Source organism: Salarias fasciatus, chromosome 22, assembly GCF_902148845.1.
Source record: "Salarias fasciatus chromosome 22, fSalaFa1.1, whole genome shotgun sequence".
Taxonomy (NCBI): domain Eukaryota; kingdom Metazoa; phylum Chordata; class Actinopteri; order Blenniiformes; family Blenniidae; genus Salarias; species Salarias fasciatus.
In genome coordinates, this window is record NC_043765.1 from 30,547,963 (window position 1) to 30,572,545 (window position 24,583).

At 52.2% G+C, this 24,583-nt stretch overlaps 2 protein-coding genes across 2 annotated transcripts; one reads left to right on the forward strand and one right to left on the reverse strand.

Moving 5' to 3' along the window:
• Positions 1-1,726: 1,726 nt before the first annotated feature.
• On the reverse strand, positions 1,727-15,990 carry anln (anillin, actin binding protein). Its single transcript, XM_030120031.1, is given in 25 exon segments — positions 1,727-2,403; positions 2,726-2,899; positions 2,973-3,094; positions 3,169-3,255; positions 3,419-3,472; positions 3,561-3,673; positions 3,766-3,784; positions 3,872-3,904; positions 4,519-4,572; positions 5,086-5,134; positions 6,036-6,159; positions 6,249-6,413; positions 6,496-6,631; positions 6,725-6,866; positions 6,936-7,084; positions 7,161-7,402; positions 7,530-7,620; positions 7,715-7,855; positions 7,944-8,242; positions 11,836-12,379; positions 12,484-12,683; positions 12,754-12,933; positions 12,936-13,088; positions 13,164-13,317; positions 15,771-15,990. Coding segments are annotated over 25 exon segments (3,558 nt in total). The 5' UTR covers positions 15,789-15,990; the 3' UTR covers positions 1,727-2,288.
• A 524-nt stretch (positions 15,991-16,514) lies between these two features.
• matcap2 (microtubule associated tyrosine carboxypeptidase 2) lies at positions 16,515-24,583 on the forward strand. Its single transcript, XM_030120003.1, has 8 exons — positions 16,515-16,560; positions 16,854-16,970; positions 18,658-19,256; positions 19,334-19,477; positions 20,299-20,431; positions 20,540-20,845; positions 21,974-22,071; positions 22,893-24,583. The coding sequence occupies exons 2-8, from the start codon at positions 16,946-16,948 to the stop codon at positions 23,049-23,051; spliced, it is 1,464 nt and encodes a 487-aa protein (XP_029975863.1). The 5' UTR covers positions 16,515-16,560; positions 16,854-16,945; the 3' UTR covers positions 23,052-24,583.

Genomic DNA, 24,583 nt, shown 5'->3' on the forward strand with positions numbered 1-24,583 from the left:
TCCACTGTAAACAGTGTTAGTGGAGACCTGCTTTCCCCTCCTGAGGCGCCGGACGGTTTGCCAGAATTTCTAACTCCTCCTCCATGGCCTCCTGAACTCCTCCTAGACCCGAGTCAACGCTTCAAAACAAATATGTCATATCAAAATGCATTAGCTTCTGTACAAGCAACAGCACGCAAAAATGTCTTTTCCTGTTAGAACCTCTCCAGGCGCAGACTCTCGCTCTTGCTTGATTGTTGTAATACTTAGTATTTTGGCTCTAACTTTACTGATTGCAGCTTTCAGACGATGGTTAATGCTCATCTCCCTAATCTCGCCATGTCTGTATGGAAGAAGCTACACGCAGCGATGGCGTCACTTCTGGTTTTGCCACCGGAATTCGCCAAAAAACGGAAAAAAAAAATGAAAACAAAAAGCGGCAATGCTGATGGTTTGGCCGCCGCACTGCTCCGGCACATTCTTATTGGCTCGTCCCTAGACCCACCTCCTAAACGAAGCAGAACCCAACGAGAGACAGGAAAAGAAAATTAGCTTAAAGTTGTGTTAAACTTCATGTTCAGGTCACAACACCTCAGACAAATGAGCAAGTTTTGTGAAACATAGCACATCACATTCGCTGTTAATACTATTTATGAATGTTAAAATTACAGAAAAAAACCTTGATAACAGAATCCTTCGAGGGTCTTTAGAGTAGTTAATCCAGGAAATAGTCATGGTTACAATGAGCCAACAGCTAATTAAAACTAGTCAACAAACTGAGTAACTGTGGAAAATAGCAATTGTAGGAGAACTTCATGTCAGCTCCTTACAGTTTTTCACAATTGCTAAAACACTAAACCCCACTCTCTGAACCAAACTCTCAGTGGCCTAAACTCATTTTTCGAATCAAACACTCTTTGGCAAAAACTTAAACACTGTTCAGGTCCTGTGCTCAACTTGCAAAACCCATCTGCTCTTTTTTGCAAAACCTTAGACACATTCTCAGTCACTAAAACACATTTCACAACATTTTTGTAAAATTGTACTCACTGGCAGCAAAATGTGAACACAACTCCAACACACTGTCGTCTTCTACACACAACTCAAAGTTGAACACACGTTTCTAATGATGTGATCCAAGTGCACAGATGTCTTCAGTTATTTCATGTAGTGTGTAATGAATGATCTGAGGTGAACATCTTTTTACTTGCTGTGTGTAAGATCCTAAAACAGTTTGGCTTTGAGGTGATAGTTTGATTTTAACAGAAACATCTGAGGTTTTATGAATGTAGTTTGAATTTTTAAGTTTGTTTAAGGTTTTGAGAAAATGTATGGAGGTTTTAAGAAATGTGTTTCAGCACTTGTGAAAACTGTAATCCATCCCTTCAAAACTGATGACCACAACTTTGCAGTTGTTGAACGGTGTTGGGCTAACACTTCCTCTTACTCAATCAAAGCTCAGCTCGTCAGGACCGGTTCTGCTCTGGAGGAGACGTCGAGCAGTGAAGGAAAAGCTGAAGGCTAAAGTATGAAACTGTGATGTTGAAAGTGTTCGTTCACTAGAACTCACAAAAAAACAAACACCAAATTTAATCATTTGTCGCATTTTTCAAATGCAAAGAAACTGAAAGCAAAGCAACCAATAACCATCACACATCATTTTTCCACATTTCACTATATTTTCATCCAGAACACCCACACACACACAAAAGAGCCTAAAGTTGAAATCACATTTATTCATCTTTAAACTGTGCATTGTCAACTGAGCTAATGTTGGATTTCAGCTTGGGGGCCCTGAGAGCTGATTCCTCGATACGTACATCGGATATAAAACATGCAAATTCTTATCAAATGAAATAATGTGAAAGGAGCAGCTGAAGCAGTAACACTTAAAATGAACCTCAAACTGAAATGTGACCAAGAGTCTGTGCGCCGCAACGAGGAACTCACAAGTCCCGTCGCAACGTGTCAAAGCTAATATATCTATATAAAGTACAAAGCTTTAATTCAACATTTACATGCAGCTCAACACCAATAATATAAGTGAAAAGAAGCAGTGCTCAGCGTGTTGAGGATCAACACTCTGACCAAAACTGTGCAGAAACACCAGCGTCACACGTATGGCTTTATCCTCCTCCCAGAACGCCGGCACTATTGCACTGACAACACCAGATTACTGAGGACAACTTAGAGGGCCTGGGGCCCGGAGCAGAGAAACCGGAGGTACCGGGGCCTGGAGCAGGGTTACTGGGGCCCGGAGCAGGGTTACTGGAGATACTGGGGCCTGGAGCAGGGTTACTGGAGCGGGGTTACTGGGGTCTGAAGCAGGCGTCAGGCTGCCACATCCGCAGGTCCGTCAGGATCTGGTTCAGCTTCTTCATCCACAGGTTCCGCTCCTCTTTAGTGTCGGCGCTGAGCCAGTTTCTGCATCGGAGGAGACGGGAATGAAATAAGACTCAGAGACGGTTCACCAGGTCGACAATCAGAACCAAACATCAAGACCCAAAGAAATGAAACTCCTGTCTCGTGAGGACAGACCATCACCACAACGTGAACCGGACATCTGGAACCAAACTGCCAGGGGCAAACACACCATCAAACAGGCCGACTGTAGTCTGAGGACTACCAACAATAACCTAAGGACTGTCCAACTGTCCGGCTGTGGTCTGAGGCCTGTCTGGCTGTGGTCTGTTGACTGTCCTGCGGCTGCAGCAGGACAGTCGGCGGCGGTGGACTCGGCACTCACGTGGTGACACACATGTTGTTGGCACACTGGCTGACCAGCGTCTCCTTGTCGCCCTCCCTCTGCGGTCGGGCTGTGATCAGCTCCATGGTGTTGGGCCGAGCGCAGAACTCTCTGTTGGCCGGTTCCACCGCTCTGCTGGTGCAGCTCGCCAGGTTGATGCGGCCCGATGGGATTCTGTCAGAAGAGGAGCAGCGCCGGTCATTCACCACACCTCCGCAGACACGAGCAGATCTCGGATCGGGTCCACGCTGGTGGACTTGCCTTCCGCCTCTCGTCGTCCGGGTATGTCCAGTAGGAGATGTAGTACCCCGACAGCACGCACCACCTCCTGTGCCAGGCCCCGAATCCACTCACATCCTCAAACATGGTCTGGAGGCGCAAGCAAGAAGAAATGAGTAGATCCGGACCTGCGGCAGGGATCTGAACCCCCTTCTGTCACTCACCAGGAAGCCCCTCTCCTCCACCTTGGAGCCCACTTCACACTGCAGCTTGAGGAAGACGTGTCCCTCCAGGGGACACAGGAAGGGGACCTGCCGGAGAAGAAACGGCAGCGTTTGAAAAGGCTCAGAGGTTTGAGGTCCGTCCGGGACAGGACGGACTCTAAAGTGGGCTGGGTTAGCTTAAAACCGGGCTGCTGTCTGTCGTTCACACACTCAGAAGAGGAAGAGAGGAAACAATCAGGTCGGCAGTAACCTTGGACTGAAACATGTCACTGAGCAGCGCTCTCTCACTTCCTTCACATTTGATCTAAAAGAAAGACATGGAGGTCTGAGAGGATGGAGTGGCTGTGGGTGGATGGATGAGGCGGCGGCGGCGGCGGCGCCCGCTCTCCTACCTTCTCCAGAGGAAACTTGTTCTTCCCGATGGAGGACAGAGTCAGCTTGTGAGATCCCACCAGGACGAAGTTGCTGGTTCGCACGGCGTGAGGACCTCCTGGACTGGCCACCACTGCAGAAGAAGAGAGGAGCGCTGGAGTGAGGGGGGCTCCACAGCGCCCCCAGGAGCCGCTGGACGCCTCAGGAACTGCAGCCTTCACATACCTGGAGTCTGAGCAGCTTTCTGTGGGGACAGGGATCACAGACAGATTAACAGACGGACCGACAGACAGAAACCATCAGCTGGAACAGTTAACTCAACAAAACTCACGGAGATGGCGAGGAATCTCTTTGGGGTGATGGCCTGGAGGGAGGACAGAAGGAAAACTGGTTACTCCTGGAGGAGTTTTCAGGTTTAGATCGATAAATGAAGTGTTTTCGTGAGGTTCAGTGCTGTAACAACACAATCTGTTTAATGTGTTTGTGCTTCCAGATGCCTTCTTCCAAAGAAATACTCAGATAAATATCTATGGGACCATCTGACACTGGGCGGGGCTCAGAGCAGCAGAACTCCTCTGATTGGTCCAATATGTTGACAGACATATGATAGGAACATTTTGCTGCTCTGACTTTCACATCAAACTCCCCCTTTCTGTCAAATAGGAACCATCTGCTAGAGAAGATGAGTTCTGGGCCCTGGGTTTGATGTGTGAGCAGCTCTAGAGGTCAGCAAAGAGTCAGTTAACAGCAAAACCGCCTCCCCTGGCGTGGCGCCCTCAGTGCACACCCACCAACCAAACACAAGGCGAGAAAACAGAAGAGCTCATACCGGCAAACACAACTCATGGGCCTGATAAATCTGCCTCCAGATCGTCTACACACACAAACACACACGCACACGCACACGCACACGCACACACACACAAAACATCATCTATGAGCTTCATGTGATGGAGGGAAAAGAAAAAATCAAGTTACCTTTGACTTGCTGGTTTTCTTCTTCTTGTCAGTGCACAGCTCACGTTTCTGCACCTGAAACACACACACACACACACACACACACGCGCACACACGCACACACACTTAGTACAATACTGAGGTGTAAACGGTATAAGAGCAAAATACCAACAGAGAAATTACAAAGAAAGTCAAAAATTCAAGACTTCGAATCAGCAGTGTCGACATGTAGCCACCAGATAACGGAAACATAGCACCAGCTAACGCTAACATGAAGCCCCAGCTAATGCTAACATATCACACCACCTAACCCTCATACATAACACCAGGTAATGCTAACATGTAGCTACCAGCTAATGCTAAGATGTAGCTACGAGCTAATGCTAACATGTGGCCACCAGCTAATACTAATATATGCCAGTGCTAAAATGTAGTCACCAGCTAATGCTAACATATCACACCACCTAAGGCTGACACATAACACCAGCTAATGCTAACATGTAGCTACCAGCTAATGCTAACATGTAGCCACCAGCTAAGCCAGTTTTAATGAGTGATCAGAAGAGAAAATAAAAATGAGTCTCGTACCAAACAGTAAACTTCAACGTCGATTTCAAAGTCACTGGAGGCGTCGGCCCTGAAAGAGAAATCCTTGTTTTCAGGGACTCAAGTTTTGGACAAACATTCACTTGATTCTCTCAGATGGCAGTGGTTTTGGTGAAGATTATTAAACTGTATTATATTTATGATATTTTAGTATTGTATTTTATGTTTCCATCTTGGTTTTAGTATTTTACATTCGTATTTAACTGTGAGCTCCACTCTGCAAAGGTTTGTTTTTCATGTCGTCGTAGTGTTTCAGTCTGGCTGTCCTGCGATTAAAGCTCGGGTTGGCGATTTGAATGAGATACATTTTTTTAAATACTGGTTAAAATGATCTTTACGACCCGATGGGAAGCAATTCATAGCGTGTTTTTAAAGTAGTTTGGAAAATATCCGCTATCTACAGCAGGAGTAAAACGGGACAAACAGCAACCAATAGTCTTGACGGGACACCTCTTTTTAAACCAATCAAATCCCTTCGCCGTTCGACCTGCTCCCTGTGCGTACATGTCAATGGCGTGCACTGACCCTGGTTCAGTACGCGCGTAGAAGGACGGAGCGTCGTTGCAGAATGGCGGAGAAGAATGTTGGGGCTTTACTTACCGTTGAGTGCGCCATAACTTGGCGTAGTGCAAATAAAAAAACGAAGAAACGAAGCGCTGAGGACAGGTTACGGCAGGAACGCACCGGACGCGCGAACGTCTCCGCTCCCAACGGGAGCTCCTCCAATGGGGTGGGAGCTAGGCGGAGCCTTGGGGAGATGCTACATTCGTGCTAAATGCTAGTTTTCCAAGGTCGCCAACCCTAGCTTTAAGTTCAACATGGAGTCCGTGAGACAAAAACGGGGCCACCTAGGGATCAGGCGGAGTCTTATGAGGTGGAGGCGGGGTCGTATGAGGGGGGAGGCGGAGTCAGAAGGGGAGCGAGGCACTCACAGTGTAAAGGTGGTGTTGAAGGTGAGCGTGTCTCCGCTCAGGCCGCGGTGCGTGCTGGCTAACGGAGTGGCCACGGTGTGCTCGGCGCCAGCCCGGATCAGGATGAAGAAGGAGTGTTTGGACTCTGAAAGCACCGAGGACAGAGTGAAGTGAGGAGGAGGAGGAGGAGGAGGAGGAGGAGCTGGGCTCCAGCAGACGTGAACGGGGCCCCACCCGATCTGCCGGCAGTGGAGCAGACGAAGTCGGCCTTCAGAGGCAGGCGGAGCTCCTGCAGGCTGATGGAGCCCCTGGAGGCCGAGGTGGCCGGGGGGTCCGGGGGGGCGGCGGGCCTCCCGCGGAGGCGCTCCAGCTCATACTTCAGGGCTTCTCTCCTCTCGGCTGCAGAGGTCACAGGTCAGAAGGGTCAGCCCCGACGGAGTCAGACCGGCGCTGGTTCAGGGGGGCGGGCGGAGGAACTCACTGGCCACCAGCAGCAGCCTCTCGGCCTCGGCCTCCACCTGCGAGCCTTTCCCATGCTCCTCGTCGGTGCAGCAGTTCAGCGCCTGGCTGGCCTGGTGGATCACCGTCTGCTGCAGGTTCATCTCGCCGGTCAGAACCTGAGAGACACGGTCCAGCAGAGGGCGCTGTGACGGAGGAGACGCAGGGCGGCGGAGGGTGGAGGACGTCTGAGACGGCTCGAGCGTTCTGACCTTCATCTTCTGCTTGATGTTGAGGAGGCCGGCTCCCCGGGGCTCGCCGGCTCTCTGGGAGACGTCCTCTTTCCTCACGATGACCTGCTTGATGCCCGGCCGCTCCGTCTCCTTCACCCTGGTCGACCGGTAGGCGTCGATGCTAACAAAGAGAAAACCACATCAGAGCCTGACGGTGCGGGTGCAGCTGGAGGCGCCTCCCGCTCCTCACCTGTACGGCAGCCTCGGCTCATCCTCGCCGGTCTCCAGGCTGTCTGAGGACGAGCTGTCGACCACGACGGGCTTGTGGGTCCTGCCGGGCCTGGTCATGCGGTCCGGGGTGGTGTTCTTCAGGAGGAAGGAGTTGGCGGGGGTGGAGGTCTGAACAGAGGCACATTAAAGCGGCGTTGAAGGGAAGGAAGGGTCGGAGCAGCGCGTCACCCGAGCAGAGGCTCACCATCATCCCTCTCTCCGGACTCTTCACCACCGCGGCCAGCGGCGTGAGGAGGGACATGGAGGAGATGTTCAGAGCATCTTCCTCCTCCTCCTCCTCCTCCTCCGTCTGGTCCAGCACTCCTTCAAACAGCTGGCTGATGACGGCAGAGTTGATGGTCTGATCCCGGCTGGCCACCTGGCCCTCGTCCTCCGTAGACCTCAGAGGACTCGATGTGGAGACCGGAGGAGACGTCAGGGCGGGACCTGATCGGCACAAAGCCAGGGTCCAGTTAGATCCCACCGTCAGTCACACCGATACCTCAGAAAACTACAACTAGCAAATACTGAAGTCCCGGAGGACAGGTGGTCTCCACCTGGTGGGGTGAAGTACCTGCGGTGGTCTTGGAGGGCGTCTGCGTTTCGGGTTCTTCCTGAGACTCACTGGTTTTCTCTTCACTCTCTGCTGGCTCCTCGCTCGGCTCCTGAAAGACATCAGGACCAATCAGCACCGCTCCACGGGGCTGCAGGGAGAGGAGCCCTGCTCAGGCTCCCACCCTGGTGGGCTGTGAAACCCACCTGTGCGGTGCTGCTGGACTCTGACGGTCCCAGCTGCTGGTCTGAGCTGGCTTTGCTCTGCAGCTGCTGGTCGTTGTTCCTCCAGACGTTGTTTCCCTTCTGGAATCGATTCCTGATCAGAGCCAGCTCAGACTCTCGCTCCTGAAACCACAGAACGTCTCAATGGAAGCCGCACCAGCTACACTCTGCAGTGTGTGTGTGTGTGTGTGTGTGTGTGTGTGTGTTCTACCAGCTTCTGTCTCTGAGTCAGGTCAGCAGTACTGGTGTTGGCATTCTGGGCCGCTCTCAGCCTATCCTGCACCAGCTTGGTGTTGGGGGTCCCGGCGGGGGTCCTGGATTGGGCGGGCCCTCCGGCGGGGGTCCTGGCCTGGGCGGGCCCTCCGGCGGGGGTCCTGGCCTGGGCGGGCCCTCCGGCGGGGGTCCTGGCCTGGGCGGGCCCTCCGGCGGGGGTCCTGGCCTGTGGTGGTGGGTGGAGGGCCCGCTCCTGACATCGCTCCTCGAAGCGTTCCAGGAAGGATTTGACAGCTGCTGGAGTAAGAACACATTGAGTCCGTGGGCCGGGCCAGACCAGATATTGGTGCCACCCAAGGCGGCAAAACATCAGTGGCACAATTTTATTTGTTCTACTAACAGAAATAAAATAATATGTGACAAACTTTCCAAACGAGAAGCTGCGTCAGTTTTGCTGCAGGAAACCTGGTTTTGCGCAGATCGCCACTCGTTTTCTAGCTACTTGAAGGCTGACAGCCGTTCACCGGAAGACGAGGCAAGCACTGGTGGCTCTGCATAAGTTATGTTCTGTCTGTTCAGCATGGATATCCAGGACGTCATCATTCTTTGAATTGATTGTAGCTGGCTGCTTCTGTTGCAGTGAAACTAAAGTTCTGACGCATTAATTCAGGTTATGCAGCATATTGATGGTGACAACTGACTGGATGTCGCCGGAAAGGCGGGATACTGGAGACGGCTACGATTGAACAAGCAAGTGAGAATCCACTGGCAAAGCGACCGTGGCTGGAGCGCACCATCCTCTGCTCTGATGACACGGGCAAGCTGATTTAGAAAGCTAAATCCTTTCTCTTCTCAGACCAGCTCAGATCTGGCGTCACGGACCAGTTTTAAGATTGGCAAAAGACATTCCTGACGGACACAACAGGAAGTGTCATGGTCTCTTCACCATGAAAAAGCTTCTTGAGGTCATTCTTGCAAAACAGCTGGTCAACAATGCCAATGACCGGTGAAGAATGAAACAGAGCAGCTCTACATGCCTACAAGTACGTCTACAACTTATGATGCAAAGCACACCTTCTGTCAGAAAAGCAACAAATATGCCAAGGGACCGAAAACACCACAGGTGCTGATGCAGTGTCGAGAAGCGTCAGCTGTGCAAGAGAAGAGAGCCACCAAAACAATGGACGGCAGAATCCTTGTGGTACGCAGAGACCTGTCATTACCACAGGTCCTGCTATAAAGTGTACACCAAAGAAGAAGTTCCCAAAGGAGCGGCTGCTAACGATGAGGGGGAAAAAGACGATGCCGACGCCTAGTGTGATGCTGCTGTGAGTCAGTCATATGACGAGCTGTTCTGATTCGTCAGAGTGGAACTTTTAGCCAATCCTCAAGTGGTGATAAAGACAGATTTCGCTTCTAGATTGGTTGCTTCAATCAACTCCCTAGGAATCGCCCAGGCCAAGGAGTCAACCAAGAAGCACGGAAGACAGAAGCCCATCCCTTTGAGAAAGGAAAGCTGCTCCTCTGTCCTGATAGTCTGTCCATCAGGGAACTTTCCAAAGAAAACCAGACCCTCCAGAAGGAGATGCAGACCCTGAAGAGTGTCGCTGCTCAAGACATCCCATCCAAAGCTGCCATCAAACTGAGAGCAGACATCAAGAATCGAGATGTTCCTCAGGCCTGGCCCCCTGAAGTCCAAGAAGAAGCAGATGGTTCTTCAATTCCAGAGTCGCTCAAGGTGTTCCTGTGCCTTCTGCTTACAGCCTCTAATGGTCCTGACCATTGTCCCAAAGAGTTCAGCGGCTTCCATTCCCAAGCACACCTGGTGCCAAACCCCACTGAGTATGTTTGGAACGATGAAGACAGTAAGCTGGCCATTCACTGGATGCTCTCACCACCCACACCACACGAGGTCCCAGAACTGTGGTCATGCAAGTGTGTGTGTTCATTCAAAATACCAAGCTGTACATGCCTGTTAATAGTGAGATAAACACACATGTGCAAGTTACACACCTGCAGTAACCAAGAAGTGCAAGAGATCCACATCTTGACTGAAGTTGGAGAGTCAGACGATGAGGGGGACGAGTAATTAGACGATTGACTCAATGCCAGGACTGTCAAGTTTGCACTTATTGAGCTCGGTTTTCTGATTCTGGATCTGGACTTGTTTAACCTTGTCAACCACCTGATAGCACCATTGTAAGATTCTTTATGTATATCATCCACCGATCATCACTGGAGATCATGCTAATGCAGGGTTTCCCCTAAAGCGTTGTAGCGTAGCGGCCCCGCTACGCTTAAAAAATTTAGACAAATGCTGCTACGCTATATGAGGCTGCCGCTACGCTAACCCTTTTACAGAGCCAATAGCAAGTGTTATCCGCTAACGACCAGGGAAAACCCGCCTCAGTGTGTGTGTATCCTGCACGGATTGGTTGTGTATCTGCGCCGCTTCGGTGTGTTTTGACAGCCGTTAAAAAGTCTTTTGAGGGTCTAAATGTCAGGAGTGTCTGGACAGAGAAGCTAGCCTGACGTTAGCTTAGCTGCTAACGAGGCAGGGCATGCAGCAATGTAGCCCAGCTAAGATAACTCCAGCACTGCGATGAACGTCAGAGCAGGGTTTCCGTTATCCGTTAATTACCGGACTTTGACCGGTAAAGTCTGCCGAAGTCCAACATATTTTAACACCACCGGTTAAAATGTCCGGTGAAAAATCTTCCCTCCAAGCTCAATTTTTATTTGAATATTCCCTCCAAGTAAAGTTTAAATCAAAAAAGGCAATCTCCACCTCATTTTATTAAAAAAAAAAAAAACAACAACAACAAAACCCCGAATCTTATCTTTCATGAACCGGCCTGGTCGATGTGAACAAAACTTTTTTTTTTCAGGCGGAACTAAACTTGTAGCACGTGTTTCATTTACTCTGACAAAGCGCGCAGTGCAACAACAATACAGCAGGAGACACATGTCGAAACTTAAAGACTTTTTTACTAAACAGAATAGTTCAGAGGAGAAAGGGTTCGAGCCCTACAGAGGCTGTCCAGGTGGATCCTGACCGTCATTATGGGGGAGCTGTCTGGGACGCCGCTGTTGGACTCCTCATTACTCATTGACGCTCAGTGCAGGTTTTAGAATCAGTTTTTGTAAACAGTCCACTCAGGTTGTTACACAACTTTACTTTGAAGATAGAACAAATGTTTCTAGGGCCAAATTGATATGTGTATATATATATATATATATATATATATATATATATATATATATATATATATATATATATATATATATATCCTGAACTTTGGGTATATCTTTGAATAAATTCCCCTACCACTCTATTGAAATGTTGGTATTAGTGAGTTATTAAAAGGTAATTAAATGTGCTAAAAGGCTGAAGCTAGCAGTTCACCTGCGGTCTGTCAGAGCTAGCAGCAGCTCCGAGCCAGCCGCTATAAAATATTATGTCTGAGTTTTGCTTCCAAAATATGCATTATATCCCAAGTAAAATACACATTTTTAAAAGTTAATTTTGTAAAAACACTCTAAAGACCATGCCTTATATTATACAATTTTCCGGGGGGGGCGGGGGGCGGGGCGTCGGGCGATTTGGGGGGGCGGTGCCCAGATGGCCGCTACGCTTTAATTGTTTCCTGGGGGAAACCCAGCTAATCATGATAATGACTGTGTATATCCCATGTGAGTGTGTCCGTGTTGATGCAAGTGTATCGTTACCGCTGGATGGCAGTTCAGATGGTACTGATCAGTTCTGGACCTACACTGCTTTGGTCAGGATATTCTACAGAACATGATCCCAACACTTGAAAATAAAACGCAAATCCTGAACTGCTGTCGCTCTTCAGCTCAGCAGACCGAAGGAAACCAGACAGACTCACCAGGAGCTCCGGAGGGGGGCTTCTCCTGGTGGGGCTTCTCCTGGTGGGGCTTCTCCTGGTGGGGTGCCTGGGGGCGCACTTCAGCTTTATGGGGGCTGCAGGAGGTGTAGGGACCAGTGGACGGGGTCTTGGACTTCATTGGGCTAGATGAAGAGGCTGAGGTCAGGGTGGAGCTGGGTGGAGGAGGGAAGGAGGCGGGGGTCTTCAGGGGGCTGGATGAAGAGGCGGGGGTCAGGGTGGAGCTGGGTGGAGGAGGGAAGGAGGCGGGGGTCTTCAGGGGGCTGGATGAAGAGGCGGGGGTCAGGGTGGAGCTGGGTGGAGGAGGGAAGGAGGCGGGGGTCTTCAGGGGGCTGGATGAAGAGGCTGAGGTCAGGGTGGAGCTGGGTGGAGGAGGGAAGGAGGCGGGGGTCTTCAGGGGGCTGGATGAAGAGGCTGAGGTCAGGGTGGAGCTGGGTGGAGGAGGGAAGGAGGCGGGGGTCTTCAGGAGGCTGGATGAAGAGGCGGGGGTCTTCTCCTTGGCAGGAACCCTCCACCTTGAAGTCTGCTGAAAAAACATACAAACAGAGAGATTTGATTTGAAATGTGGTTTTACTGGGGGGGGGGGGGGGGGCTACCTGCTCCACCTTGGGGCTCTGGGGGGGGGCCTACCTGCTCCACCTTGGGGCTCTCCTTGGGGATGTTGGCGTGGCTCAGGTCGTCCTCCCAGGACCCGATGGTGGCGGCGAGGTGGGCCAGCCGGCCCCTCCTGCCCACCGGGGCTTCTGAGGAGGCCGGGGGGGCCACTGGGGCCTCAGCTGGTCTGCTCAGCACAGACAGGGGGGGGCAGTCTGCAGCTGCCTCTGCAGAGGCTGCAAACACAGACCAGCAGGAATCACACATCTGAAGGCCGAGTCAACAAGTCCCCCCCCCCCCACCTACCGTCTCCGTCCCAGCACCTCCTCTGCTCCGCCAGCCGCTGCAGACGGGACCTCATGAGGGCCGCCGGGGGGGCCGGTTCCTCCTCCTGCACCTCAGGGGCTGCTGGGACCGCCCTCTGCGGCTCCGGCGGCGCGGCGGCCCGGGTGGAGGAGTGCCGGCCGCCAGACGGACCCGCCGGGGCTTCTTGTCTGTGGGGGGGTCTGAGAGCCGGGGGGCCGCGGGTCGGACCGCCGCCGGCTCCCGGTTCTCCTCGCCGGCGGCGGGCTGGAGGTTTTCCCCGGAGCACTTCCGCTTGGAGGGGGACGGCTTGGTGGAGGCCTGGGGGGCCGCGAGGACTGAGAGGAGAGCGGGTGTGAGCAGAGGTGGAGAGCGAGGCGTAGCGGGCGCCGTGAGGCGGCGGGCCGGCTCACCTGCGTCAGCGGCAGCCTGGACCGTCACGCTGTTGGTCTCTCCCAGAGGCTCCCGGGGGCGCTTCGCCATGGGCCGGGCGCCGCCCGCCGCCGGGCGCTCCGCCAGCTTCTTCTGCAGGTTTTCTCGGCGCGCCCGAGTCCGCTCCAGCAGTTTCTGTAGAGAGAGACCGAATGCAGCAGGCTGTGCACGACAACACCTCTGCACACGCACTACACCTGCACCGACTGGACGGATGAGTGAGTGAATACTAGAGCCCGACCCATTCATCGGCCGATATTAGCCCTTTTCAAAATAATCATCATCGGCTGGGTTTTTGCCGACTGAACGCCGAAATAGTCGTCATTTCTCATAGAACAGTAACCGGTGTGAAGCGTCGGAGTCGTGCAGGCTAATGTCCTCGCACCGTTTGTCCACCAGAGGGAGCTCTGTCTGCATTCGTATCCTCAGTCCTCACTGTTTTCTCAGTAACAGGAGGCAGCTACATTGTGGGCAGAGTAGCTGCTGACAGGTAAATCAAGAGACTCGTCATGTCTCCCGTTTCAGTTTAACTCCCTTTTGCCGTGTGTCGTGGCGAGCGGCGTGATGTGTTCACGTTTTTCATTTACGTCGCATCGCTAAAGTTGCACTAACCTCGCATAAGTTGTTTATTACTTTTTAAAGGTTTTTGTACCTGAACTATAATCTCCCTCAAATTTGCAGCAACAACATAAGATCAGATAAGATTAGACTTTATTGATCCCACGATGGGGAAATGTCACTGTTACAGCAGCCCAAAGCACAAGTACCACAGTCGCAAATAAATATCAACAAATAGAGAAACAAGAACACAAAGTGCAAAAAAGTTTGCAGGCAACACCGTGCACATCCTTAGCACCAGAAACAGGAGGATGGGGCATGCGCCACTGCCCATAAACAGATGGTTGAGTATGCAGACCGGAGGAGGCAAAAACACCACACAGGGGAATTTATACAGCAAGAAGAACAAAATGAGACGCATTTCATAACTGATTTATAGATTGACTTTTTAATGCTTTGTTTTATGACTTTGTACTTGAAAATTCCTCTCTGTTGTAAAGTTAAACAAATACTAAAGGACAAAGTGCTGTAAAACAGTGAAATATTCTGCCTGCAATTCATATCTTTGTTCTTGTAAGTGTTAAGAGACCAAAACAGAAGTTACTTTATTCATTAAATAATTTGTAAATTAACCAGTTGATAAATCGGACATCGGAATTTTTTCTGTCAAATATCGGAATCGGCATTGGCCTCAAGAAAGCCGTATCGGTCGGGCCATAGTGGATACGGACTGGCTCCTGTCATGATGAAGCTCTCTCTTCATTTAAATGTTTTCCTATTGCTGGTTCACTAACCTGCTCATCGGTTCAGATTTAAACTAACCGTCGCTGCTCACTGAGCGACTAACAGTCTGCAGACCGTTCCGTCATCCTCTGGGAACCCGGCTAGACGTTTCTGGAAACAGGTCTGAAGAACAAGGCTTCACTGTGTGGGAGAGGAGGGCCCACCTCAACCAGAGGAGCTGCCAGAAGACACAGGAGGAAAACCGCCGTGCTGCTGGGAGATAAAGAGTCTCTGTTCCGTTTCCACGCCTCCCCTCAGCCTGACTGACTGCGCCGTACGTTAACTGTGCATTCCTGCGACTCCTGCAGAGGAAAACCTCAAGACTCAACATGTGACGTCCTGTTCAGATCAGTGGATATCAGGTCTGGACCGGAATCAGAGAGTTTTCACTGACTGTCAGTCAGAAAACAGCCCACTGGAACACACCAGGAGCATTCAGGGCTGGGTCAGGTCTTCAGGAGCCGTTCAAAAGGCCGGCCGGTTCATCAGCGTCTCGTCCCTATCAGCTGAATGAACATGTCAGCAAGACGGACGATGGAAACGTTTTCACGGCCAGATGTGACATTTCCAGATTCTCCTCTGAGGAGGAGATCTTCATTCAACAGGTAAACACACTGCAGAGTGTTGATCCAAGGCAACAAACTCCACAACAGGACGAGGCGCCTCTCCTTCACTCCCATAATTCCATGTGTTTGTTCATGGCCTCGATTCCTCCTGCAGTGGAAACTCTGGAGCCTCAACACACTCCGGCAGCTTTCCAGAGGAAAAACTGACTCACTGGGAGCAGCATTCCTCAGGGCTGCGCACACACACACACACACACACACACCAACACACACCAACACACACCAACACACACCCAGTTGATCCATAAGTCTTTCCTGTGATCAGCTGATCACCCTGCTGGATCTAAATGACCTGCACACACTCAGCTGAGGCAGATCTCTCAGAAAGGTTCCAGACCAGAGCGAACAGCTCCCACACACACCGACATTAGGATCAACAGCACCACAACTATTCCACTGACATGTTGCCTACAGCACGCGCCATGTTCACAAGTCTTCTCGTGACATTTTACTGAGGAAATCACACGTTTGTTTGTTTTTTTCCTAGCTGGTAACTTCAGAAAACACCGTATTAAAAGATGTGCGCCGCATGTGTAAAGAAAGAGGAACTCCCCTCGGAAGCAGTTCACCTCCATCTGAAAGCAGTTATCTGGACAAAGCTGGCGCTCGCGCCGCGCTCACCTCGGTGTAGGGGTCCATGGTGCTCGGCTCGAGGCGGCTCGGTGTCCACGAACGGGCCGGGTGAGACGGAACTAACGCTTCGTTCTCCGGTTCGGTGTGGTTCTCTTCCCGGTTCCTCTTCTCTATCTCTCTCTCTCTGGACAAAAACAAGCTCCGTTCAAATTCGAATTTCAGGAGGCAGCTCGGCAGCCAATCAGCGGCGAGGACCCCGGTTTGTCTGCTGGATCAGCCAATCAGAGACTCCGGGCGGGGACTGAAGCGATGACGCGTTTCCGGTAGGAGTCAAGGCGTAGATATAAATACGTAGACACAACCACGTGACGTACAAGACACAGATATACATAACTAGAGTGTGGTTATGTACGAGTAGACAGAGAGCAGAGCTGGGCGATTGAACCAGCAACCACACACACACACACACACACACACACACACACACACACACACACACACACACACACACACAAAGAGTGTAGACAGGAAGTACTTTTTCTTGATCGGAAAATATGAGTTTTTGATTTATTTTAAAAAGTAATCACATTTTCTGTGATTTATCAAATAATAATAATAATAATAATAATGATAATAATAATAATAATAATAATAATAATAATAATAATAATAATAATAATAATAATAATAGTAGTAGTAGTAGTTTGGGGGTTAAACCGTATTTTGCAGGAAGAACTACATTTCCCATGAGCACCTGGGGTTTAATGCGTATTGACTGTGAAACCATGGTAACCGGCCCGTGCTCACAGCCCCGTCTCTCCGTCTCCAGTTCTGTGTGGTCAGTGTTTCTCTCCGGCTGTAGTTAGCTGCGGTCAGAGTCTCTCTGTCAGCTGTTTTATTGACTCTCTCTCTCTCTCTCTCTCTCTCTCTCTCTCTCTCTCTCTCTCTCTCTCTCTCTCTCTCTCTCTCTCTCTCTCTCTCTCTCTCTCTCTCTTTCTCTCCCCCCCCCCTCTCTCTCTCTCTCTCCCTCTCTCTCTCTCTCTCTCTCTCTCTCTCTCTCTCCCTCTCTCTCTCTCCCCTCTCTCTCTCTCCCTCTCTCTCGGTGGATCTGGGACTGTGGACCACACTCAGAGCCTTCAGAGCTCCAGCATGCAGAGCCGGGACCCCTGACTCCTCCTGCCGTCTGCTCTGCAGGACTGACAGGAGCTACAGACCCGGACAGGATGCTGGAGTCCATCAAAGTTACAGGTACTGTCACTGACTCCATTCTGTTCTATCCTTTCTATCCTTCTCTGCTCTGCTGTTTGATTCTGTTCAGCCTGTGATGGACGGAGGTGTCCAGGCTCACCCTGCTCCTCGCCACCCTCCAGTCACTCTGTCAGGATTCTGGAGTGACTCAGGATTGACTCAGCAGTGACTCTGCAGCTTTATCAAAGTTACACTAACATCTGTTTTGGTTTTTCTTCTTCAGCCACTTCCTGTAAAACACCTATGTTCTGCTCTATCTAAGGTTTCAGTGATTTCAGCAGTTTTCACGTTTTTCTTTTCGCTCAATGAGCTCGAAAGAGTTTTTGTCCTAAAAAGAGCTAAAAACTATTCAAAACATTCCCACTGAGAGAAATGTTGAAACAGTGTTTTACTGGAAAACCCAATAATCTACCTCCTCTTCCTCCTCCTCCTCCTCCTCTACCTCCTCTTCCTCCTCCTCCTCCTCCTCCTCTACCTCCTCTTCCTCCTCTACCTCCTCTTCCTCCTCTTCCTCCTCCTCCTCCTCCTCTTCCTCCTCTTCCTCCTCTGCCTCCTCTACCTCCTCTGCCTCCTCTTCCTCCTCTTCCTCCTCTGCCTCCTCTGCCTCCTCTTCCTCCTCTGCCTCCTCTTCCTCTGAACGCTCGCGGCCTCCAGCAGAGGAGCTTATTATAGCTCTGGATGTCAGGGCGTTGTGTAATCCTATTTGATTTGGTGGCTGAACAGGCGACTGAGCGGTGAAGCGTTCTCCACTCCCTGGACTCTCTGGGTCTACATGATGAACCTCAGTGGCGTGTCGGCGCCGGACTGTCGCTGCAGCGCTGTAGCGGGCAGTCAGGGTTTTTAACCAATCACTGCTGGGTTTGAACAAACTGATCTGAAAGTGTAGCCAGTGGAACGAGGCGCTGTGGACGAGTGTGAAACACTCCGCCAGCAGCTCTGTCCGCTCCAGACATCCATCGGCTGGTTTCACTGAGCTTGGCTCAGATTGGTCTAAGTTTAGAAGAGGATTAATCTATTAACGGTGCACTTTGCAGGTGAATCACAGCGAGCCGGTTTCACTCAGAGATCCGTCCTGCAGGAGCTGGAGAGTCGAGAACGGATCAAACATGGCCGCCTCCCTTCCAGGAGCATCAGCATGCTGGTTCTTCATCTGGTCTGGTTTACTCCTGCTTCTGCTCAGAACCTCATCACTCTGTTCACTTTAAAAGAGCTTAGCGTCAGATTACAGAGCATCTTCCTCCTAATATCCAGATTACAGAGCATCTTCCTCCTAATATCCAGATTACAGAGCATCTTCCTCCTCTAATATCAGACTGCAGAGCATCTTCCTCTTGGGGTGAAAACATACTGATACGTCAGTAAACCGCGGTGCTCAGTCGTCCAGCATCAAATTGATTTATCGGCTCCTAATAATGATGTTTTTAAATTGCAGTGTCGGCGGAAATCAGACGTATTGTAATGTTGTGTTGAGTTCTGCGGCGGTTCTCCTGGTTCCTCCTCCCTCTCGGTGTTCAGAACTCTGATTTCCATGAGTGTTGACAGGATTGTCTGAAACTGCTGTTGCTCTCCACAGGATCCCCGGTTCGACTCCTGGGATCGTGTTTTCTTGACTGTCCGTGCTAAGAGTTTCCTCGCTGGCGGAGCTGCAGTGAACACGCTCTCAGCCGTCTGTCCTCTCTGCTCTCAGAGCGCCTCCACTGGCCAGAGGTGGAAATGTCCCAGAAGTACATCCTCAACTCTGCCGAGGCGCTGAGCCCCAGCCAGGTGTACCTGGAGAAGATCTCCTGCTCCGTCCTCCAGGACCTGCTCGGCTCCGGCGCCGGCGGCTTCGGCGTCCTGCTGCGGGCCGAGCAGGACGACGGCAAGGCCTTCAAACTGCCGCCGTGCCGGAGGCCCAAGACCACGGCGAAGCGCGGCTCCACGTCCGGCAAGAAGAACCGTCTGGGCTCGGCCACGAGGAAGACCCGCGCTCCGGAAGGGGGCGGCAGACCGCCGCCGTCCGGCCGGCCGCCGCCGGGCCGCGGCATGGCGGTGGTGGGGAACGGCGTGGGCCTGGCGCCCCGGCCGGCTCCGCAGCTCAGGAAGACCAAGCGGCCCAGCCGGGACCCGGAGGGCCCCCAGAAGCTCTGCATCCTGTCCGCCATCAAGCCGTCCAACCTGGAGGCGGAGAAGGCCAGGTTCTTCCAGTCCGACTTCAGCTACAACCCGCAGTTCGAGTACAGCAGCCCCGTCTCGCCGTCCGTGCTGGCTCGCCACGCCACCGCCTCCGACCGCTTCCTCACGCAGGTAAGTCGTCCTACGCAGTCCGGTCCGGACCGGGACGCTGTCTGCTGACCGCCTGCGCCCCCTGCTGTGCCCTCCAGGCGGTGAACATCATGGAGCTGGCTCTGGACCGCTACGGCAGCTACGAGAAGTTCCAGCAGGTCACCGGAGGAAACCTGCTGTCCAGGAGCCGCATCTGGCACAGCGTCAAGAAGTACATGGAGAAGGAGGGCTGCGTGGGAGAGGTCAGAGTTCAGGCCGCCGCTCTGTCAGCCATCATGAGACACACTGAGGGACTGTCCAGAGCAGGCTGGACCAGACCGGTACAGACCAGAACCACCAGAGGCAGAGCTAGACTGTCACAAAGACAGAACACGAACCCGACGTCTTCATCCTCATCATCTTCATCAGAGGGAGTTCGCTCCAGGGACACGAGGAGCCTCTGCAGACTCAGCCTTCATTACAGAGCTGCCTGTGTGTAACCACCAGTCGCTGAGCTCACACACACACACACACACACACACACACACACACACACACACACACACACACACACACACACACACACACACCTTTTACAGTGTGGAGACATGGTGTCAAGGAGCGCGGAAAACGCCATTAAAGATAAGCGTGGTCATGCAAATATGACCTCTGACCTCTTAGAAGATCAGAGGCAGGACATAGAGGCCCTCAAGACCCAGACAGTCGGCAGCCGTCCCAGATCCCAGATCCCAGCCCCCGCCCCCTCCAGGAAGACGTAGGTTTAGGTTCAGGTTCAGGTTTAGGGTCAGGGCCGGGGTTAATCCTTTCATCAGGATCCCTGAGCCTGTCCAGCCTGCTTGGACAGCTGATATGAAAAAGTTAAAAATGACATAAAAAGGTCAAACAGCATGAACCAGCCCAGGTTCTGAATGAGTGAATGAGTGAATCATCCAGTCATTCAGGACTGAGCTCTGTCTTCTGAACCTTCATGTTGCAGGTTAAACTTGTTCTGTGCTTCCAGGTGAAGTTTCTCTGGTTCTTCCCGTCATGAAGGCTCCAGACTCTGACTGCTTCCTGATTGCAGATCGTGGTGCAGGTGACGGACGACCTGCTGTCCAGAGCCTCCATGACGGTGGTGAACAGTCGGCCCACCCTGACCATCAACACCGCCACCGCCAGGGAGCACTGGCTGGAGGGCATGCTGCGGCACGAGATCGGTGGGTGCCGGCGCTTCGACTGTCGCTCCAAAAAGAGAGAGAAAATGTCAACAAATAAAAGCCGAGCCAACAGAAGGACAGCGGTCCTGAGTCCTCTCGGTCTTCCAGGCACTCACTACTTCCGGGGCATCAACAACGGCCAGCAGCCGTGGAGCAGCAGCCAGGGCCGGAGGCGGCTGAACCTGAAGCCCCTCAACCCCACGGAGGAGGGCCTGGCCAGCCTCCACAGCGTCCTCTTCAGGAAGGACCCCACGCTGTGGCGCGCCGCGCTGCTCTACTACACCGTCCACCAGGCCGGACGCCTGTCCTTCGCCCAGCTCTTCCACAGCCTGGGACGCTTCGTCCAGGACGCCAACACCCGCTGGGACTACTGCGTCCGGGCCAAGAGGGGCCAGACCGACACCGGCCTGCCAGGTGACAGGCTCCGGGGGCAGGGGGAGTGAGACGGTCTGGGTCTGGAGGAGTGAGACGGTCTGGAGGAGAGTGAGACGTCAGGAAGAATGAGATGTCAGGAAGAGTGAGACGGTCTGGAGGAGAGTGAGACATCAGGAAGAGTGAGGCCATCTGGGGAGTGAGACGGTCTGGGTCTGGGGGAGTGAGACGGTCTGGAGGAGAGTGAGACATCAGGAAGAGTGAGACGGTCTGGAGGAGAGTGAGACATCAGGAAGAGTGAGACCATCTGAGGAGTGAGACGGTCTGGGTCTGGAGGAGTGAGACGGTCTGGAGGAGAGTGAGATTGTCTGGAGGAGAGTGAGACCATCTGGGGAGTGAGACGGTCTGGGTCTGGAGGAGTGAGACGGTCTGGAGGATAGTGAGACAGTCTGGAGGAGAGTGAGACATCAGGAAGAGTGAGACCATCTGGAGGAGAGTGAGACATCAGGAATAGTGAGACCATCTGGGGAGTGAGACGGTCTGAAGGAGAGTGAAATGCCTGAGGGAGAGTGATAGTGTCTGGAGGAGAGTGAAATGTCTGAGAGAGAGTGAAACTGTCTGGAAGAGAGTGAGATGGTCTGAGGGAGAGTGAGACTGGAGGAGAGTGAGATATCTGGGGAGAGTGAGACGGTCTGGAAGAGAGTGAAACATGTAAGGAAGACAGTCTATGGGAGAGTGAGACAGTCTGGAGGGGAGTGAGACGTCTGGAAGAGAGAGATGTCAGGAAGCCTGAGACGGCTTGGGGAGAGTGACACGTCTCGAGGAGAATGAGATGGTCTGGGGAGATTGAGACATCTTGGGGAGAGTGAGACTGTCTCAAGGAGAGTGAGGCATCTGGGGGAGAGTGAGACATCTGTGGAAGAGTGAGGCATCTGAGAGAGATTAAGGTGTCAGGGAGGAGAGTGAGATGGTCTGAGGGAGAATGAAGCGGTCTGGAGGACAGTGAGACAGTCTGGAAGAGAGTGAGACATCTGAGGGAGAGTGAAACATTAGGGGAGAGTGAGATAGTCTGGAGGAGAGTGCGACGTCTGAGGGAGAGGCAGACTAGAAGAAAGTGAGATGGTCTGGAGGATAGTGAAACACTGTAAACCTGTGTCTGTCTGTCTGCAGGCTGCTTCAGTAAAGACCAGGTCTACCTGGACGGCGTCCTGAAGATCCTCAGATACAGAGACAAGATCAACTTCCCCCTGCTGATGGCTCTGGGAAAGGTACACACACCACACGCACACGCGCGCGCACACACACACACACACACACACACACACACACACACACGCGCAGTCTTGTATTTCTATCCTTGTGGGGACCGTCCATTGACTCCCATTCATGTCTAGCCCCTAACCCTGACCCTAACCCTAACCCTAACCCACACCACAACAAAGCCTAACCCTAAAGAAATGTTTTTGCACTTTTACTTTTTTCAGTAACAACAACATGGTCAAGAAAACATTGTTTCTCCTACTTAGGACCGGAAAAAGGTCCCCACAAGGCACATCGTTTCACGTTTTGCTATCCTTGTGGGGACATTTGGCCCCAACAAGGATAGAAATACGAGAACGCGCACACGCGCACACACACACACACACACACACACACACACACACACGCACAGCGTACGTGGTGATGGTGGGACAGATGGACACATTTTGATTGTGACAGACGACGTTCTGCAGCTTGTAAACCTCAGAGAACCAGCAGAAAGAAAACCGTCCCCACAGTGAGTTCATGTGAGGATGTGATTCATCCCGGCGGTGCCTCCACTTCCTGCTGAAGCTCCAAGCTCCACTGATGTTCCTCAGCTCAGTTCTATTTAAAGCTCTGTCTCCTGCTCCTGTCTTCTTGTCCAGGCAGCAGTGTTGGTGACAGTCGCTCATGTGATTAAATGTGATGTGCAGAGCGGCGAGGCGGCAGAGCGGAGCGGAGCTTACATAACGTGTCCCGCCTCAGAGCGGCTCCGATGTCCTGGCCGTCCCCGCCGTCCCCGCTGCACGTGTCCCTGCTCACGCTCCCAGTGTCTCTGTGGCTGCAGGTGTCCTTCGAGGACGTGGAGCGGCTGAAGGCCGTGGGCCACATGGAGAACACCCGCATCCCGCACTTCATGCAGGACCAGGCCAGGTATGCCGAGCAGCTCAACAAGATCATGGCGGTCAACCGGCTGACGGACGAGGAGCTCAAGACCATCATCTGAGTGGAACCCTCATCAAAGCGTCTCTGAGCCCCGACCGCCACGCCCAGCCCGCATGCCTCCGCCCTGCACCTCCACCACGCCCGCTACCGCGCCCTCACCCGGGTAGCAGCAAGCTGCGCTACACTACAGCACGCCACACGACGCTACAGCACGCTACGCTACACTACAGCATGCTAAGCTATGCTACAGCATGCCTTTCCACGCTACAGCATCCTACGGTACAGGATCGTACACTACAGCATGCTAAGCTATGCTACAGTATGTCTTTCCACGCTACAGCGCGCTAAGCTACAGCATGCTAAGCTACAGTACGCTACACAAAAGCACGCTACACTATGCTACAGCACGTTATGCTACAGCATGCTATGCTATGCTACAGCATGCTAAGCTACAGCACGATACGCTACAACATGCTATGCTACGATACAGCACGCTATGCTACAGCATGCTATGCTACTGCATGCTCAGATCAACACACCACACAACAGCACGCTACAACCAAGTGCGTCAAGCTACAGCATGCTACGCTACATTATGCTAAGCTATGCTACAGCATGCTATATGCTATACTATGCTACAGCATGCTAAGCTACATCATGCTATGCTACGCTACAGCATGCCACGCTACAGCACGCTCCACAACAGCAGGCCATGCTAGAGAATGACATGCTACTGCACACCGCCATGCTACAGCAGGCCATGCTACAGCATCCTGCGTTATGCCGCCACTGTGCTACAGTGTACCGTGGTCACGCTACAGCAGGCCGTGGTGCCACGCCGTGCTACAGCAATGTGCTACAGCACACATGGAGTCAGAGGCAGGAGTCTGCAACCTTCCCAGCAAGTCCTCACAGCCAGCTGGACTCCATGAGTCAAAGCGACTCAACACCGCTGAGGGAAGGACGTGGAACAGCTTGAAAAGTCAGCAGGTTTCCTCAGAAGAATGGCCTCACGACTGCTGAGGGGCTAAAACAGCTGAAGTGACCAAAAGCAGTAAAAGGAAGTGAAATCCAAGAGTTTCCAAACTCTCTGAACTTCACCTAAATATCAGACATGCAGATGGTTTTATTTTGGATGAAAGACCTCTGAAGGTCGCAGTTCTCTGTCTTTTGATTATTTTTTTTTTTAATAATATTTTGGAATTAGAATAAAAACTCGGCTGCAGCCCGAAACACTGTTTTGTTCACATCCTGCGTGCCAAAGCCAACAGCTGCAGAGCTCCAGGAGCATCAGGACGGACCCCGTGCCAACATCAGGAACGCTCCACCGACAAATCAGACCCAGAACTCCTGAGAACGGCGAGAACACGAGCAGACCCGAGCTACAGTTAGACCGAAGGGGACCCTCTCCTCCCTGCTGTCAAGCAGCAGGATCAGACTGACCTCTGACCTCTGACCTCTGACCCCTCTGGTGTGTCTCTCCTTCAGAGATGATCCTTTGAGGCTTTCTTTCCTCCGGGTTTCTAACAGTGTTTGTATGTGATGTTTTCTATCTCACCTCTTGTGATATTTCCACCAGATATTTTAATAAAC